General features: G+C 41.2%; 2 protein-coding genes across 2 annotated transcripts; both read left to right on the top strand.

The window, feature by feature from the left end:
* Window positions 1–924: 924 nt before the first annotated feature.
* On the top strand, window positions 925–12,428 carry morc2 (MORC family CW-type zinc finger 2). Its single transcript, XM_061071191.1, has 28 exons — window positions 925–1,091; window positions 1,677–1,831; window positions 3,239–3,292; window positions 3,401–3,435; window positions 3,534–3,602; window positions 3,726–3,816; window positions 3,911–4,019; window positions 4,389–4,548; window positions 4,749–4,860; window positions 4,949–5,074; window positions 5,162–5,241; window positions 5,325–5,407; window positions 5,656–5,741; window positions 5,998–6,138; window positions 6,388–6,542; window positions 6,706–6,834; window positions 6,923–7,028; window positions 7,484–7,616; window positions 7,695–7,778; window positions 7,898–8,173; window positions 8,318–8,557; window positions 9,699–9,818; window positions 10,134–10,191; window positions 10,302–10,440; window positions 10,534–10,701; window positions 10,781–10,874; window positions 11,083–11,271; window positions 11,389–12,428. Exons 2-28 carry the CDS (start codon window positions 1,764–1,766, stop codon window positions 11,455–11,457), a joined length of 3,174 nt encoding a protein of 1,057 aa, XP_060927174.1. The 5' UTR covers window positions 925–1,091; window positions 1,677–1,763; the 3' UTR covers window positions 11,458–12,428.
* Window positions 12,429–12,817: 389 nt separating this feature from the next.
* Window positions 12,818–19,126, top strand: LOC133001442 (acyl-CoA dehydrogenase family member 11-like). The gene is given in 16 exon segments (XM_061071016.1): window positions 12,818–12,853; window positions 14,724–15,018; window positions 15,117–15,340; window positions 15,426–15,525; window positions 15,800–15,917; window positions 16,109–16,162; window positions 16,165–16,217; window positions 16,318–16,470; window positions 16,896–16,990; window positions 17,082–17,181; window positions 17,265–17,405; window positions 17,489–17,583; window positions 17,664–17,769; window positions 17,855–18,026; window positions 18,156–18,222; window positions 18,302–19,126. Coding segments are annotated over 15 exon segments (1,872 nt in total). The 5' UTR covers window positions 12,818–12,853; window positions 14,724–14,739; the 3' UTR covers window positions 18,417–19,126.
* The last annotated feature ends 180 nt before the right edge of the window (window positions 19,127–19,306 follow it).

The raw sequence follows: 19,306 nt of genomic DNA, 5'->3' as shown, positions 1-19,306 counted from the left end.
GTAGCAAAACAAAAGAGTCCTTAAATTAAGGCTAAGGTTCCTACAAAACAAAACAAATGTGCAAAATACAGGAAACTAGAAAAGATTGCAAAAAGTCTAAACCCAAAAAACTGAGAAAACACCAGAACATTTGAAACTAAAATAAATAATTAATTTTAATTTAAATTTTATAATTTTAAAAATGTATAAATTTATGAATTAAATTAAATTAAATTAATCCTGCGCAGTTGACGTCTGCGTAGGAGGTGCGCAGTTGACTTCTGCGCAGGAAGTAAATACAATTAAAAAAATGTAATTTAATTAAAAACAAAAAACAAATTAAAAACAAAAAAAGAATTATAAATTTATATATATATATATATAAATTAATTTTATAAGAATGCAAAGCAGCACTGAGCGGCCCGAGCACATGCATTTTGAAGCGTTGCGTGCGTTTTGCCTGAAAAAAAAAAAATAATGACAGGAAATATTGACACATAGAGCTGTTCAGGCTTAGACTGTGATCATGAGACAGAAGTTTGGTGGTGATGGGTCAATGCACAGTTGAGTTATGACAACATCGTCTCCTTTGGCAAAGGATGAACCTTCGCCGCACCTCAATGTTGAGAGAGAGAGAGAGAGAGAGAGAGAGAGAGAGAGAGAGAGAGAGAGAGAGAGAGAGAGAGAGAGAGAGAGAGAAAGAGAGACGTCACCTTTGCCAGACATAAAGCTTTCTTTGAACTATGACCACTAACACATTTAGGGCCTCACTGTCTGTCAGTGCCTGTCAGTGCTGGGGCCCTAATAACTAGTCAACATGAGACATAAACAGTGAACTCTACGCATGATGCGCCTTTGATATCCGCCTACGTAGCAGAGTCCCTCCTCCAATCAGCGTGAGACTGTGCGCAGCGGGCCTCTCTATGGACGGACTGATGGAACCCAGAGGCGGGCTATGAGGACGGGGAGGAGGAGGATTCTATGCGGCCTGGCGGACTGTTTCTGGTCATGGAGAAGGGAATGTAACGCTACGAGATATTTACTCCCGGTTGGACGCGTTATTACGACCATCAGTGGCGGGGAGCCCCCACAAAGGCGCCGTCTCATGAAAGGTCCGCAAAGCTGGTGGAAATGATTTGACGCGGCTACCGTCCGCTCCATGTTGTCACTGTGTGAAGCTAGCTAGCTAGCTGCTGGAACCGCAGATACACTCTGTAGATGCTGCTAACGTCCGCTAGCTACGTTAGCCCAATATCAAGTGTTAACTACAGTCGCTGCAGTACGTCTGAAGCGTTTATACAATGTCGCTGCATTACGTCTGAAGCGTTTATACAATGTGATCTTCACTAACATGGCCAGATCTTGTTCACAGACACACAACTCAGACCAGAGACTTGTCTGTGCAGAACTACATTATGGCCAATGTCTGCCTAGCTAGCACGGCGCCGACAGGAGTCCTCTGCTCGTAGCTAAACAAATTTGTTGTTGGCATACAGGCCTCCCACGTGGTACCAATCTTTAGGGGTGTGGACTTTTATGAACTTGTCGCTCCTGTTACCCCCCCCCCCCTTTGACTTCTTCTGTATCGTCCAGACCAACTGGCGTCGCATCATGTCCGCGGTGTTATTAAATGGAGACTGTAGGTGAATCTACACGGTCCGTGGTAGTTTACATGACTGTATTATTTGCATTTACAGGATAAAAGCTCTTGACTAGAACTCGATTCACCAGGAAGAAGACAAACCGGAACCGAGGAAAGAAGCAGGAAATCTTTGTGAGTGGCCATGGCCTACTCCAACTACAGCAACCTGAACAGAGCTCAACTCACCTTCGAGTACCTGCACACTAACTCGTGAGTACAGACTTGCTGGGAGTTCATACTTGCATATGATCATCTAGTCATTTTAGAGACCAAGAATCTAATACAGCATGCATGGCAACTCATTCATGTAACTATTTTTACAAGTCCCTCAAATGGCTCAAAGGTTAAAACTCATAAACAGCTCAGCACAAAGGTTTTGAACAACCAGGAAACAAATGTCGTACAATGAACATCCCTGACACCGATCCTAGAACAACCTAACTAGTTTTTGAACTTTGTTCTCCACTTGTTTGTATCTGTTTGGAGAGAAATGTCGCCCAAAATGTTAGAGGCAGTAAGAATGTACAGTATTGATTTCCGTTTTGAAAATAGTTTCTTTAGTCTGAAGTTAACATTATGTTATGTGATATTCTTAATCTATATTTGCTAAGATATACATTTAACCTTGTGAGTATGAATTACACATGGAATGGAAAATATGTGCACTATAATACATCAGCTGCTCTTGTAGATTAAGAATATAATGATGAAATGTAGTAAGTTCTTGTCAGAGTAAATTTAGTTTCTCATAATGGATTTCAATTCTCAAATGCATTGTTGGATTTTCAAGTTGGTTTGTAAGTTTGTACTCCTGTTAGTAGTTTTCAGTTTAAGTTTGAAATTTAGCCGACGTCACTAGCGTGAACAGCAGTTGTGGCTGCTTCTGAATAAGCAAACAGAGAAAACCTGTGAATGAGAGAAAACACAGAGTGATTTGGATCACATTATTAACTGTATGGATTTTAATGGTAGTTGAAATGCCTGCGCACTGCAGATCTAAAGATGTAACCAAGTCTTCCTCTCTTGTCATGTCCTATACAACAAATAAACCTAAATCTCTATCTTGCTGTAGCCCCACTGAACCTCCTGCCTATACGTGAACTTGCTGTGGTGCACGTGTCATCACATTCAGAAACAGTTTAACACACTTATTTGCTCACTGTGAATTATCACTAAATGTTTTAGCTGTAGTCTCACATAGGCTCACTTTTAGGATGTCTATTTTTAGGATGTCTGGAAGGTGTTCAGACTTCAGTGCCTGTCTGAATGCAGTTTAAATAAGACAGCGTCATTCTTTGTTCTGTCGTAAAACAATATGCATGTATTTAGTTATAAAGAAGAGCCCTTCATTGTCATATGTATAAGGTGAATGTTAAGATAGTCAGTGAACCAGTTAATCATCTGTCCTATTTAATTGACATGTGTCTCTTAATACACCGTAGGAAATGTAGGCTGTATAATTAAATAATAAACTCTCTCACAATATCTATATAGGGTCCAGAACATGTTAAGTATTGTGTGTGTGTATAAGTTAAGTCCCTATTAATAACCCAATTTATGAATTGTCTGTGAACATATGAATTTCCTGCAGTTATTGACATTTGTTGTCTGTTTCAGGACAACCCATGAGTTCTTATTTGGAGCCTTGGCGGAGCTTGTCGACAATTCAAGGTACCAATGATGAATTTGTATCAGAGCCTGCCATTGTTGAAACACTATGCAACTGGATACCTTCTCTGTTGTACATAGAAAGTCTCACACTTGGTTTGTTTCTTTCAGAGATGCTGATGCCACACGAATAGACATCTACACAGGTACACCTCGGAATATTCACCTGGTTTCTTACACTGAAGCATACGTACTTATTCATGGCTCCTAATATTTGTTTGTCACCGTCTCACTTTTCTAACAGAAAACAGGCCGGAGCTGCGGGGCGGCTACCTGCTCTGTTTTCTGGATGATGGTATTGGAATGGACCCCAGTAAGTGTCACTTTATTATCAGATAAGTTAGTTTTAAGTTGATGTGTACAGATGCTTTGTGTGGGCTCATTGTGAGGTTTTTTAAATGTTTATGTATAATGTATGTGTCTCATATTTTATTAGATGAGGCAACCCATGTGATTCAATTCGGGAAGTCAAGCAAACGGTCACCTGTGTCCACTCAGATCGGGCAGTATGGAAATGGACTGAAATCGTAAGACCTTCTCAGAATTCTTGTGTGATAAAGTGGTTCAGTTGGTACAACTGTGTTTGATTAATTTCACTCTTTAAAATGTTTGTTTTCACAGTGGCTCTATGCGAATCGGCAAAGACTTCATTTTGTTCACGAAAAAAGGCAACACGCTGACTTGCCTTTTCCTGTCGAGGACTTTCCATGAAGAAGAGGGACTGGATGAGGTCAGAGTCAACTGTCAGTTAAGGCTATTGATTCCTAAATGTAACTTTTATTTGGGATGAGTGCCATTAACAGATAACTTCATTAATGATTGAGCCTTTGTCTATTTGATAGGTTATTTTAATGCTCCAGAACATGTGGATAGAAAAGTTTTGTTGTGGGAAAAACAGTCAACTTTGTGGGTTTGTCAATTACTTCATTTTTTGATTCTTCTTTAATGTTCGTTACTTGTGCGATGTTTAACACTCTCTCTTAGTTTGAGGGTTACCCAATAAAGCCACCGTTTAAACCCATTGGTCTTTTGTTGAAAATGGGGCTCGTCAAAAATCTAAGATTTTAGTACTTAGCAGCTTTTAATTGTCTCTCTTCAGGTGATAGTGCCCCTCCCTTCCTGGGATCTAACAACGAAGCAGCCGCTGACCTCTGATCCGGAGAAGTACGGCATAGAGACCGACCTGATCTTTAAATACTCTCCTTTTAAAAATGAACAGCAGCTGATGGAGCAGTTCAACAAAATAGAAAGCAGCAGTGGTGAGCATGTTAATCTGCGTCTCCTTGTAAAGAGAATTTGTTTGTGATAGACAAAGGTTAATTGGCCGCACTCCAAAAGGTTAGTTTAACTTTTAGGTAAATCAGTTATTACTCAAAGCATCTCTTGAGTGCAGTGCTTAAAATGCATTTGTCATTAACGTTGTTTCTGTTATGTCAATATATTTCATTTTTATTTCAAGGCACTCTTGTGATCATCTATAATCTGAAGCTGATGGACAACAGAGAACCAGAGCTGGATGCAGAGACCGATCACCAAGACATACTGATGGCTGGGACGCCTGCTGAAGGAGGGTGAGTGCAATAGTTACTTTATGACTATATTTTTTAAAATGCTGGCTGAAAATTTCTTTGAATGTCGGCATTCCTTCCTCTCTCACAGGAAGCCGGAGAAGAGGTCCTTCAGGGCCTACGCTGCTGTTTTGTACATCGACCCACGCATGAGGATTTTTATCCAGGGACACAAAGTCAGGACCAAAAGACTGTCCTGCTGTCTCTATAAACCAAGGTAATATAATAGCACACTTATACTGTATCTATAACTTCTTAATTTCAGTTACCTAACCTTCACTGGTGCTCTCCTTTTTGTCAACAGGGTTTATAAATACTCATCAACTCGTTTTAAAACTCGTGCTGAGCAAGAAGTAAAGAAAGCTGATCACCTCGCTAAGATTGGTGAGTCTGTGGTGTATTTACCCTATTTAAGTTAGTTTTAGTTGACTTTATTTGACTTGACGTTTTTCTGTCCTGTATTTCAGCGGAGGAAAAGGCCAGAGAGGGGGAGAGTAAGCGCATTGCACTGGAGACCAGATTAGGAGAGGACCTGTCGAAAGATTCACGGGTAAATCAAAGAAAATACAATGGTCGACTTGTCCTGTTCAAATTTTGGTTTTGTCCATGTAATCAAGGTTTTAACTGGAAAATGTTTTGTCTTAACACCTTGATTGTTATAGAAAACTTCTGCCTTAATCTAAAATTGAAGTTAAGGCTGAGTTGGGATTTGAAAGGGTCATTAGTGGAAGCACTTCTGCTTATTCAGTGTTGCAATGGCATAATCTGGGATATCCTCCCCTTCTGTTTTTCCTCAAGGCAATTCTGAGAAAGGTTCAGGATTCAGCCATGATGCTTCGACGTGATGCTGACATGAAGAAAAGGATTCTCGAAGCCAAACAGAAGTAAGATTAACAAACTTTATTTTTCTCACATAGTTCTTCTTACATATGCTTGCAATAAAAAAAACACACAATTAGAATATTTACAGACTGACTTAAACTAATGTATATTGCTTATATACATTTTTCAAATATGACAAAGCACAACTCTATGTCCCACTGTTGCATACAGACAACAGTAGTCTGTACTTCAAACTACTTTCTTTTTGCTGTGCCTTGTCTATATCCTGTCGGACTCATGTTATTTCTTGTACTTCAGAGCACTAAAGGAGCCCAAGGAGTTGAATTTTATATTTGGTGTAAACATCGAACTGAGGGACCTGGATGGGATGTTTGTGTACAACTGCTCTCGTCTCATCAAGATGTACGAGAAGACAGGGCCACAGCTGGAGGGAGGAATGTGAGTCTGCAGCAGCTATTGTTTGTGCTTATTTGTGCAAACTTACTGTCATAACATTTCCCTGCTATTGTCAGTTATAGATGACCAAGAATTTGAGACTGTGTTTACAGTCATGTTATTAGTCCCTGATACTACGGTGATGCCCTGTAATAATTTAAGTTATCTCTCAAATATTTAACATGCTCCTCCTACCAGTGACTTACAACTCAATGATGAGCATTTTTCAACCTTATGGTTTGTGTGTTTTAGGGCGTGTGGAGGTGTCGTTGGCGTAGTGGATGTCCCATATTTAGTTCTAGAGCCTACGCACAACAAGCAGGACTTTGCAGATGCTAAGGAATATCGACATTTACTGAAATCCATGGGGGAACATTTAGCTCAGTACTGGAAGGACTCGAATATTGGTGAGTTTTTCTGAATTGTCTGATTTCTATTTGGTAGCACCCTGACCTGCAAGGTTAAAAAATTGTTGTACTCAATTCTTGGCACGCTTAAGACTAATTTCAGAGTACTATTTATTTGATTTTTGTTGATACTTAAATAATTATGTATCTGTGTGCTCTTCAGCCCAGAAAGGTATAGTGAAGTTTTGGGATGAGTTTGGATATCTCTCTGCCAGCTGGTCTGCACCGCCTTCCTCAGAGCAAAGATACAAGAGACGTCGGGCCATGGAGATACCACTAACTATTCAGTGTGGTTAGTTCAAAATCAATACACATAGTCGTACAGTATTTCACCAAACTAGCTTACAGCTACAAACTCTGGTGCTTGTTTCTGTTTTCAGATAAATGTTTAAAGTGGAGAACGCTGCCATTCCAGATGAACGCTGTGGACAAACGATACCCAGACAGTTGGTTGTGTCTCATGAACCCTGACGGCGCTCAGGACAGGTACACATAGATCTCAAACGTTGAAATTCACGCTATGTAATTATTTTTTTAGCATTCATGGGATACATTTATAGCACATCATTTGAGTCACTACATCATTGTTTGTGTATGTGGCAGTGGATCTCACCCACACAGCCAGAGACGAACATGTTTTTTTTTTTTTAACATATTTATTAACGTCAAAACATAATAAACGTCAACTTAAACTCTTGAGCTTTTCCAGCTTAGCAGCTAGCTTCGAGTCCTCTGGTCTCGGCAGTGTCGGAGTTCCAGAGTCCTCCTGAGGCAGCTCAGACGCTGCCCTTAGAAGCTGGAGGACCAATCAGCTAACAGCTCTCACCTGTGCTGAATTATCCTCCATGGTGCAGGTGAGGGTGCTCTCCCAGCCCCCTCACCTCCACAGTGTACAATGTGGAGTCCATTTTAAATATAGTTGGTGTATTTTACGTTTTCAGGTGTGATGCTCCCGAACAGAAACAGAATGTGCCATGTGGTATTCTGAAAAAAGAAAAGCTGACAGTTGAAGGCAAGCAAAAAGAGCTGGCAGAGAAAATTAAACAGCAGCAGGATAAACTCGAAGCCTTGCAGGTACCTGCTTATTCTTCTCTCTGTTCCTTGCTATGTTGTGAGTACATAAATTCCTAAATGTTGTTCTTTCCCTCTCAGAAAACCGGCACCATCAAGTCTGCAGTTGATGTGAAAAAGCTACCGATGGAGGTCAGCATGAAACCAACAGAGGGCTCCTCTCAGGTACAAGTCATTTGTGTTAATACTCCTGTCAACTTCTTTTGAAACACTGATTTCATGTCCATGTCTTACATAAAGTAGCTCACTAGCACCTGCCTCCATTTTCTGTGTTGTTGGTGCAGGCAACGAGATCTTCTGAGAGATCCACAACACGGCCGCGCTCTCCACCACTCCCGGCTCACCTCAAAAATGCCCCAAGTACCCCTGTAGCTCGTGCTTCTTCTCAGCGCCCCACCCGGATATCTGCTGCTCCTCCAGTGCCACCGAAAGTTGAGTCACCAAGGTCCCGAGTTGCAGGGAAGTCTCCGCCAACTGCTGCAAAGCCTGCAGCAAAAGCTGCAGCAAAGCCTGCACCCAAAGCTACTGCCAAAACACCTCCACCAACCCGCAGCTCAAGGGTAAGTAACAGGTTATATAAAGCATTTCACCTATACTAAAGTACTAATGGCAGGTTTTATTGGAGAAAGTTATTAACTTTTCATTCATGTCCAGTTAAATCAAAAAAAGAAGTTTGAAAACATGACATCTCTCTCCACACACAGACATCTGCCAAAGCATCCTCTGCCAAAGCACGCCCTGCTGGACAACGCAAGAGAATTATAGAGCAGGAGGACAGTGAGGATGAGGATGAGGAGGAGGAGGAAGAGGAGGAAGAAGAAGAAGAGGAGGCCAGTGAGGAGGATGAACCACAAACAAAGAAATCCAAGATGGCGGCAGCAGCTAATAACTACGGGAAAGTTGTGGAGAAGACCCCACTTCCCAAACGTGGCAAAGTGGACGAGGTAAACAAACAATAGTTCCCATTTGCGAGTAGATATTTTCAGACATCGGGTCAGAAGTACTGGTTGAAATTTTGTATCTCACTGAAAATGCACCAGCAGAAAATTCAAACAACACTCAACAGAGGACGACAAACAGTATGAAATAGTAGAAACTCTGCATAAACCATTCACTATTGTGAGTCTGGCTGTCTGTGTCAATGTGGTTATGATGCATTAGGTAATGTGCTGTGAAGGTGGTTTCTGCAGTCTCAGTTTTCCAGCTACAGTGCTGCTCCACCACTTTTTCAAATCAGTATCAGAATATGTTTGGACATCAACTAAAGTGCAGTAATTTAAAACGTGCTTCTCCACATGTGCACGAATACGTGTAACTACTCCTTGCCTTTTTAAAATGTTTTATATCAAGTCTTTGTTTTTCTATATCTGGAAAACACATACACAAACCTGATATTACTTGCTTATAATTATTTATCTGCCATGTTGCTTGTCAGAGCAGAGATTCGGTTATAGTCCTCACAGAACATTATTACAGTGGCAAAGCATCTCATCATCTGGGCAATATGAGATGTCTTCTAATTGGACACTCATGTGTTTCCATTGGCAAATATTGGCCGCAGGCTGTAAGCTTAACTAAAGCTTCAATCAGTATGGCCATTTTCATACATGACCTGCGGGTAAAATCCAGATTAACTATTATTAACTCCACTGTGGAGATCACATGATTTGCTTGACGACACAGATCTTATCACCACAAACTCTTGACACATCAACTAGTGTCGTCCATGTATGTTACACCTCTTTTACTTTTCCTAATTTTTGCGTCTATGGCATATTTGCATCACCATCCTCCCCATGTTGATGACTCATCGGATTCTCCTGGAATTTTACGGATATATATGTGACCAGGCAGAGAGTCTGCAGAAACTGCACAGCATCTCACTCGAACCTTTGCTTTAAAATATGGAGGAGCTGCGTAGTTCAGTGCATGTCTGACATGAGCTTATGTGAATGGCAGACAATATGTAGATGCTGAAATAAATGTACGGGTCATTTTGTGAGGTTAAGATGTAGAAAGTAAGGTTATTCTTTGGTCTCTAAGTCTGAATATCCAGTCAGAGCACATCTGCTGTTGACTTTGCAGGTTAAAATACAGCCCCAAGCTGAGAAGAAAGGGGTGTCTACCCCCACACGGCAGACACCGACCACATCAACATCTGCTCCTAAAACCATTAGCACACAACAGCATGGTGCTAAAGCCAAGGTAGCTTTACTCTGTCCCTCTTCTCTACTTCAGCCTGATAAAGCGAGGCTGCATCTGCTCTCACATCTTCTAACCGAAAACATAATCTTTCAGACTGATGTAGATTATCGTTCTCTCTTCTAACAATTATCACTTGCACTCTTCTCTAACGACTGGAATCAAGCATGCCACTCTCAACCAACGCCAGAGTTCACACTGTGGGCCTTTCACACTGTGGGCCTTTCACTTCATTCAATCATTTCTTTTAACCTCATTCTGTGTTTCCCCTAAACGATTTTTTTTGCTGCTGAGGTGGTAATAACTGTTTTGTTGCAGGCATCTGAGAAGACGCCTCAACCAGAATCAGAGAACGACATCAAAAATCCTCAGAAAGGTGAGATGATGGACTGCTCTACCCTGACATGTGTGCCACTGACCGATAACTGTAAGAGGAAAGATGTGAGGGGATGAATTTATATTATTTCATGCAAATATCTTCAATAGATAAGGGTCTCCTGGTTGAAGTACGGGTCAGTAAGGAGTGGTACACGGGCAAAGTCATCGCTGTGGAGACAAATAAACAGAGTGTTCGTTGGAAAGTGAAGTTTGACTACGTACCTCGATCCACCCCAAAAGACCGATGGTAAGATTCTCTCTGTGGTTTTGCTTTCAGGGCACGTTTTCACAGACACTCCAGATAATTGTCATCTTATAAGTATGTGTGTGTTCTGGAAAGGGTGTTCAAGGGAAGTGATGATGTCCGGTTGATGAGGCCGCCATCTCCAAACTCTCAGACTCCCGACACCCAACAGGAGACCGACAGGGGGCCGGCACCCATGGAACCAGACACGACACAGCCAGGAACCAGTCGAGAGGTGACAGACAGCCTGGTCACCATGTTGAGGTGAGCTGGTTATAGTGGTAGTAGTAGTAGCACTGATCGCAGCAGTGTGGTATGTTCACTGTGCTGTTTGTGTGTCCAGGACTATGCTGCGGTACTTTTTCCCTCCAGCTTTCCGGATTCCAAAGGATGATGTCAACACCATGACTGCTGATGAGTTGGTGGCTTTTCCTTTGGTGAGATAGACAGTAGATTATTTGATTTTAACATTTTTAATAACTTTAAAAGCTGAATGTAGTATTACATTCAAACCAATAGTCATATGAACGTGGATAACTTTCTATATGAACTATCGGCCAGGAAATGGATGTGTAATATTCTTCCTGTTGCATTTCTTTGAGTATTGGGTGCGGGTGATTAAGGTGTTTTTTTCCCTCCATTTAGAAAGAATATTTCCAGCAGTATGAATCTGGTCTCCAGTCATTGTGTAACTCATACCAGAGCAGGGCTGATGCCAGGGCCAAAGCTGTGGAAGAGAAGAGCAACAGCGCGGAGATCAAACTGAAGGAAGGAGACGAGAAACTCCAGAAACTTCGAACAAACATTGTAGCACTTCTGCAGAAAGTGCAAGAGGTAAGATTGTTGACTGCTTATTCGGCACTGCACATTATTGATTGCCCAATAAACACAATTGTTTGTTTTAAATACAAAGCCAAGTAATGTTTTTGTTTTCCTTCCCCCAACTTTCAGGACATCGACATAAACACAGATGACGAGCTCGATGCATACATAGAGGACCTTCTCACTAAGGGTGATTAAAGAAAAGAGAAATATAAGAGAAGAGGACATGCACATAAACAGTTTCGCTTCAATCATTACTTGTTGACATGTCCCGGAGAACTCCTGCTCATGTGCAGAATTGGTTGTGAATATTTAGGGACATTTTCATTGTTGATCCTTACACACATTGAATCAGACTGTCATGACCTTTTTGATTTTGATCGTTTCAGTGTTAAGGCAGCACCAGCATGCTCATTGAGTTCGGTCAGGGTCTTTGGTGATACGACATTGTTGGGTAGCCCTCTGGCTTGTGGTTTTCATTTTAGTCCTTTTTATATACTATATACTGCTTATATACTGTATGTTACACTATGTTTAAGCCATCGTGTCCTGATTGACCTTTGAAATAAGTTGTGTCGGTTAAATAGAGTTTATGCTCCATTTATATAGTCATCTGCATCATTCAACTGCAGACTATATTAGTTTCTCATTTTGGTCTATTGTCAGGTGAGAATTGGAGGTCACTAAAGAGTTGGGTTTGTATAGGTTGTGCTCCACAATACAACCATTACTTAAATGTTAACTTTTATTTTTGTACACTAAAAACACACCAGTGTTGCCCATCAAACTTCCTCCATCATGGTCTGTGTGTCAAGAAAACCAGGTAAATCTTTTATGACTGGGTGACGAACCACACCCACCAACAACATCTACTTACTGGGTTTTATCAGTAGGAGTATTCCCTTAAATCCCCCATGCATTCAAGCTAAGACTGTAAGGTGTTTATTTTGAAGGGGGAAAAGTATTTTAGTTTAATGCAAAAGTTGTTGTGTGTTCATAATTAATTAGTGCCTGTGTTCTTTCTTTCCAACAGTTTTTTAACATGTCATGGAAATGTTTTATTAAACGGTGCATGCTTTCAGTCTTTTTGTTCTGATTGGAACAAATAATTCTGTATTTTTGACAAATCTTTACTTAAAACAATAAAACTGGTTCAGCAACACCTTTTATGCATGTATGCCTGCAATATTTATTTTATCAACACAATTTTGGTTTGGTGGGATTATAATTTTCATTTTGAATAGTCTTTATATTTTGAAAACAGGATATTGGATATTAGTGTTAAAAATAGTTATTTCCCAACTTTATTTTTGCCACTGGGCGATAGTGATTTATAGTTTTACACTGGATGTGTCTCCTGACAATTCATCACAATGTTTTCTGTGGCTCATTATGACAAGCAGAGCACTTTAAATGAAATATTGCATTTTTCATTGCTGTGAGCACCATGAATACAATCCCAACCCTCTTAATAGCATTGGCAAAAAAGAAAGATCACATTCCTCAAGAAAATAACTGCACAAGCAAGGAGGAGGAAGCAGGGCTTTTATTTTGAAAGCGGAAGTGTGCTGCTGTGATTGTAAACACTGCTGAGGTAAGGCTGTATTTCTACACACATCTACTTGTGTTTTACGTGTGGATGATTCGTTGTTACTCAATCAAATTTAACAGTGAAGTTGCGAAAACATAGTTTCAAATAAACCAGAGAAAAGCTTCGTGTTCAGCTTTTAGCTTGTGAGCTGTTGTGGTGGTTGCGCAGTAAAGATATTCCCCGTTCAGATGACGTAGAGCCAGGTTAACAGTTACTATGGTAACTTGTGACATGCGTAAATCCTTTATCTGTGGTTAAATAACATACAGTTGTAATAATGGGTCAAATGGTAATCTACTACCTGCACAAAATGTCAGCTGGACAGAATGAACTTTGACCCACTTGTTATCAAACGGTTCGGATGTGAGTTAAGTTTCTGTCAGTCTGAAACTCTCCATTAACTTAAAGCTACCTGCTTTTACTTAGTACGAGTGGACTTAGTCACTTAAACCGGGCTATTTGTTTTCCTAGTCTTTTGTGTAAGTCGGGTATAACTAATCGAAAGACGATATAGGGATTAGTAGCACTTCTTGTTTGAACGGTCTATATAACATGACTATGATTAGAATATATTCTGTTGAATATATAAAGTTTGGCCGAGCGTTTGGATTTTGCTCTATGTTTTATTTAAATTTTTTGTATCAAGTTGTTTGACATTTGATCATTAAAGATGTATTTAAAAAGAAAGCTGGTTCAACAACAGCAGTTCGTAGTTCCCGACCCTGATGTTAGTCTAACCAGTGGGTTTTATCCTTTAAATGTTCATTTCAAAATATGGATCACATTTGAGATCCACTCTGTTGTCAATTGGTTGCCTTCTATGAAGTGTTTATATTCTCACTTAATTCTAGGACTATGATGATTATCATTAACCATACAAATGTTACTAGAATTAGAGAATGCACAACTTCCCCTAGCCTCATTATATAACCACATTTAAATTCAATAGATCCAGATTTTTGTTTAGATCTACACCAAATTACACCCACTCCTAAATATCAGTCCTCTAGACATGTTTGATTTTTTTTCCCATCAAGATCCATGAGTTATTCTGTGAGAGATGAACACAAGTGTTGAAAACCCCGTCCCTAAAATAAAAATTCTGGATCCACCCCCTGCTCCAGACCCTCATCAACATTTAATGGGTTCTTACATGACCCTTACACATCCTTACATAAATTATCATGGTGATTAGATCTGTTGTTTTTGTGTAATCCTGCTAATTATCAGACAAACAAACGCAGATGGAAACATAACTTCCTTGGCCTAGGTCAATATTAAGTCTTCCAAAGTTGGGACATTTCTGCCTTTGATGACAGAAAAGCATCAAACTTAAGATTCATTGTGGAATAGATTGTTTCAGGATTTTCACTGTAGAAAATAAATCATTTCAGGATACTTCAACGTACTGTAAAAACACTTTGCTCAATAAGTTTAGAGAGAGACTGATATGCTTGTGTTCAGGAGCTCTCTGAATACATACATGCTGAATATCAAACATTACTGGATAGATTTGGAGATTTTTCAAAGTAAAGTCCAACATTTTCACTGTGGAATAGATCATTTCAGGATTGTCACTGTAGAAAATAGATCATTTCAGGATACTTCAAAGTAGTGTAAAAACACTTTGCTCAATAAGTTCAGAGAGAGCCTGATATGTGTGAGGGATGGAAAAACAAAGCTACAAATGTAGGATCACGCTGAACAATTCTATAGAAAAAAGTCATGATTTTTTTTTCTAAGGCTTATATGTGAACATGTTTCACAGTTCTATATTTTGAATTCCTGATAAACCTTGAAATGACTGAATGAATGAAGTCAATTCTTTTCCCCGCTGCTTTCCTCTGACTCCGTACTGATTTCATGCCCTCAGCCTGCAGGTCTGAGCCATGTCACTGCGTGCAGCGCTCCTGAACCGCCATTTAGCTGGAGGCTGCCACAGGTTGTTGTGTGGTGTTCCTCAGCTGCTCGTTCACACCAGATCAGCAAGTGAAACGGAGGCAGGCACAAGGAGAACTGGTGAAGAACACGTCTGGGAGGAAGCAAACTACCTGCCGTTCTCCAGAGCCAGGATAGGATCCTTCTTTCAGGAAAGGCCTGTGCTGAGGAACCCGTTTCTAGAGGATGCCTTGCTCAGGGGATACCTGAGGAGACACCTGCCCCAAGAGGTGAGCACAGCCAGAACTTGAATTTGTGACAACTGCTGGACAGGATCTATCTTGTGTTGCAAATAACCAATGTAAATGTATATGTGTCTACGTCACAGGCAGTTTTCTCTGACTTGTGTGCATTTGGAGAGCGCGTGGCGAATGAGGTGGACACGTTGGGCAGAGAGTGTGAGCTCACCCCACCACAGCTGAAACACTTTGATGCCTGGGGTAACAGAGTGGACCACATTATGACCTCATCCGCATGGAAATGTATGAAAGACCTGTCGGCACAGGAAGGACTGGTTGCCATCGGCTATGAGAGGCCGTGTGGGGAGTGGAGGTCTGAAGACCGCAGCTGCACGTCCTTTTTTCAGTTTGAAGAGGTTCTGAATGAGAAAGTGAGAGGAGGTGTGTTTGTTTTCCAGTCGTGTTTACCAGATGAGCAAGCTGTACATCTACTCCCCCTCCTCTGGTCTTTACACCTGTCCTCTGGCCATGACTGACGGAGCTGCTAAAGTCATCCAGGTACAGCATGTCAGAAAATCAAACATCTGATAAACACACAGTCTGAAACAAGTGCCATCTTAATATTTTACGGCAAATCAAACTTTGAGTGTTTATACAGCAATCTCTGGCATTCAAAGTAGCTGCATCCATAATTCAAACCAAAATTAGATGATATGCTGAAATTAGTCTTATTTCAATGCATGTAAACATGTTTTCGTCCGACCTTATTCCTCCCGATCACCTTTGTATCTAGCTTGTAAATGTTGTGATCGATTGGTGTGTGTCTGTGAAGTCCATAGGGGCTTCGTGGCCTGTAGATGAAGCCTACAGTCGTTTGACCACTCGTCTGCCCGAGCGCTTCTGGACGTCTGGACAGTGGATGACAGAGAGACAGGGAGGATCGGATGTAGGTCAGTGGTGAAACTACAGGACACTGTTCTTAGCTGATCTGATCACAAGTTCTAAGTACGTCCTCAGCGTTATTGGAAGTACGAACTCATTCATACTGAGTCAGTGGATTAAATGAGTTATCTGTGGATTTTTCGGTTTTGGTTTTGTTGTGCAGAAAAAGAATAACTCATCTCGCCTTGTTTGTCGTCAGCCAGCGGCACCGAGACGGTGGCTGTTCCCCAATCAGACGGTTCATACAAACTTCACTCATGACTCTCACACTGGCCAGAGTGCAGGACAGAACGGGAGCCACCACACCAGTACTACTCACTTCTAACACCTGCACTCCTTCATTATCAGTTGGCAGTTAAACCACTTTCAAAGGGATTTCATTGCACTTCATGTGTCTGTGATCCACAGGGCAGCAGGGGTTTGTCTCTGTTCTACGCAGAGGTGAGTCGAGACCAGGCCGGCCGGCTGAGGGGCATAGAGGTTCAGAGACTGAAGGACAAGCTGGGCACACGACAGATGCCGACTGCTGAGCTACTCCTGGATGGTCTGCCGGCACACAGGGTCAGTGACACGTCAAAATTCTAAGTCTAATTCATGTTACAGTGAAACTACACTGGATCCTGTACAGCTCACTTTGTTTATACTAAAGCTGTGTGCAGTGAGAAAACCATAACCTGCTATTCTGCTAAACAGAACAGGAAATCAAAACAGTGGACAAGGGTTGAGAGATGCATTGTGTTGCACTAGTCAAATAATGCTTGAAGAGTTAATTCCATAAAATTTGTGATTTCCTTCTCATGTATTTGAATGTGTGTTTAAAATTGTATGTCTCAAAATTGACATTTCTGTTGTTAATTCTATGCATTGTATTATATTCTAGTATAAATATGTTTGTTACATACTTACATAAATTGCAAGTTGTAAATTGTAACTTGTCAAAATGCTTGACATCTTAATTTTTTCATCTTATCTTATCTTATTCACAGCTGTCAGATGAAGGGAGAGGTGTGGCCTCCATCGCCAACATGCTGACGATAACCAGGATCCACAACAGCATCTCTGCAGCAGCCGCCATGAGAAGGCAGGACACTAATCATTCTTCTGCACCGCATCCTGTGCTAAGTTCTAAAAACACTATATATGAGCTGATTAATAATCACATGTGGTCACAGGGTGGTGCAGTTAGCTCGTGACTATGCCGCTCGGCGCTCTGCCTTCGGAAAGCTTCTTAAAGACCACCCACTGCACATGCAGACACTCGCTAGGATGGAGGTAAGCTGGCAGGGAGTCATACGCAAACCCTGTACGGTGTTTTCCCATCAGGCCTCACCCATGCTTGCTCCCGACACCGACAGGTGGAGACTCGCGGGGCGTTCCTTCTGGTGATGGACACGTGTCGTCTGTTGGGCCGAGAGGAAAGCGGCACGGCGACCCAGCTTGACTCGTACCTCCTGCGTCTGCTCACTCCTGTGGTCAAACTGTACACTGGGAAGCAGGTGCCCCTCTTGTACAAGTTCAGTTTGTGATACTAAACTGTTGATACTCCTTAAACCTTCACAGTCCGTGTTTATTGTCTCAGGCGGTGTCTGTGGTGTCTGAGGGGTTGGAAAGCTTCGGCGGACAGGGCTACATTGAGGACACTGGGTTGCCTGGACTTCTTCGTGATGCACAGGTGAGGTCCGCACCAAACAATCAATCGTATTCAATCTGAACTTTTTGTAATTTTCAAGCACACACATCTTTCTCTCTCACGTTTTGAGTATTTGGGAAGGTACAACAAATGTTCTGTCTCTGGACGTGCTGCGCTGTGTGGCTCGAAGCTCAGGAATGGTTCTTCACGCTTACTTCACTCATGCTAAGGTACGACACTCTGACAAGTGTGGTGACTGGTCTGTGATAGAGCTGAACAGGAATGAGAAGTGCACTTGTGTTCCTCCTCATGTAGTCCCTGCTATCAGGTGCATCGAGCGTTTCCTCCTTGGGGCCGGCAGTGAAAGCAGTAGACAGCGCGCTCTCTGAACTGCAGACGTTTGTTCAAGTAGCAGCTAAGAGAGAACCCAGCTATCTGGAACTGACAGCTAGAGACCTGGCATACAGCCTGGCTCGCATCTACACTGGTAGGTACCAGAGAAACACACATAACATCAAACATGCAAAAGTTAGTCAATCAGTTATGTCCATTTGGCAAAAATGCTAAAGTAAGTCTCTGTGTGTGTGTTGTGTGTTTTGTGTCTGTATGTCAACAGGGGCTCTTCTCATCGACCATGCCAGTTGGTCAGGAGCCTCTCCATCTGACACCTATGCTGCTCTCAGGTTAAAAACAAGTTCACTTATTCCCCAAAATATACAAACTTTGCATTCATTCATCATATGTTTTATTTTCCTTTATCAGATGGTGTGAACAGGATTTGTGTCCCCTGGCGACTAAACAGGCGAGAGGCTGCTATGAACCCAGCGCTCCACCACTCGACGCTGCACTGGTGTATGACCGGCCCACTCAAAGCTGAACGTTCAGTGAAACAGATAAATCTGACACTCAATTCGTCTCTTAATTTAATTCCGTAGCAGAATTAATCACTTTATACAGTTTTCTTGTAGTTGACTGAGACATGAAAAATATAATGTTGGGCCATCTTCCTCCATCAAGTGAATAGAGAATAATTTTTGGCCCTGGTGCCTCATATCTATCCCCAGGCTGAAAATGTTAGTGTCATCTTTGATCCAGCAATCAAATGAAACTCTACCCTTCCTCATACCTGGGTTACTGAATTGTTCAACTGCTTCAACCAGTCGTGCCTGTCCTGTTTGCAACTAGTGCAGAATGTTGTTACTAGACTGATCTGGTAAAAGGGATAGACAGAGCATCTCACAAAAAAACAAATAAAAGAACCTTAAAAAGCCCCTGATCTCTTCTTCTCATCTCTGAGTCTACTCCTAGATCTGTCAGATGTAAGTGTTCTTCCATAGACATACTTTAGGGTAAACTGAAGACTTCTCAGGCTTTTGAGTCTCTTAAACTTGTTTTTATTCTCTTCATAGCCTTTTATTTCTATTTTCTATTTGTTTTATTCTCGTGCTTCTCTTTGTGTTTTTATTGAAAAGTACTTTTGTGCAGTACTAAAAGAATCTTGTATGATTGTATTTGCTTTCATATAATATCATATTTTTCTTTTTATTGTTGCTTTTCTTTAAATTTGAATAAACTGCCTCTACATGATGCTGTGTTCTTATTGGTTTTATTTCTTCATTGTTTTTATTAGTGCTAATCATATTTTGCAATTAAGTTATCCTGTGTCTGTAAAATAACTTTGTAAACTCAGGCTTTTCACATACACATTAATTACAATCAGTCCCACAGGGATTGACTTTAAAGACGAGAGAAAGCAAAGATCAGCTA

Source organism: Limanda limanda, chromosome 5, assembly GCF_963576545.1.
Source record: "Limanda limanda chromosome 5, fLimLim1.1, whole genome shotgun sequence".
In the NCBI taxonomy this organism is placed as follows: domain Eukaryota; kingdom Metazoa; phylum Chordata; class Actinopteri; order Pleuronectiformes; family Pleuronectidae; genus Limanda; species Limanda limanda.
Note: the sequence above shows the minus strand (reverse complement) of the source record. Positions and strands in the feature narration are given on the sequence as shown.

Bases quoted from the DNA above. Each gene is read 5' to 3' on its own strand.
- morc2 (XM_061071191.1), top strand. From the start codon at position 1,764: ATGGCCTACTCCAACTACAGCAACCTGAACAGAGCTCAACTCACCTTC. The intron at 3,293-3,400 runs GTACCAATGATG...TGTTTCTTTCAG, and splicing joins GAGCTTGTCGACAATTCAAG to AGATGCTGATGCCACACGAA. The intron at 6,139-6,387 runs GTGAGTCTGCAG...TGTGTGTTTTAG, and splicing joins CCACAGCTGGAGGGAGGAAT to GGCGTGTGGAGGTGTCGTTG.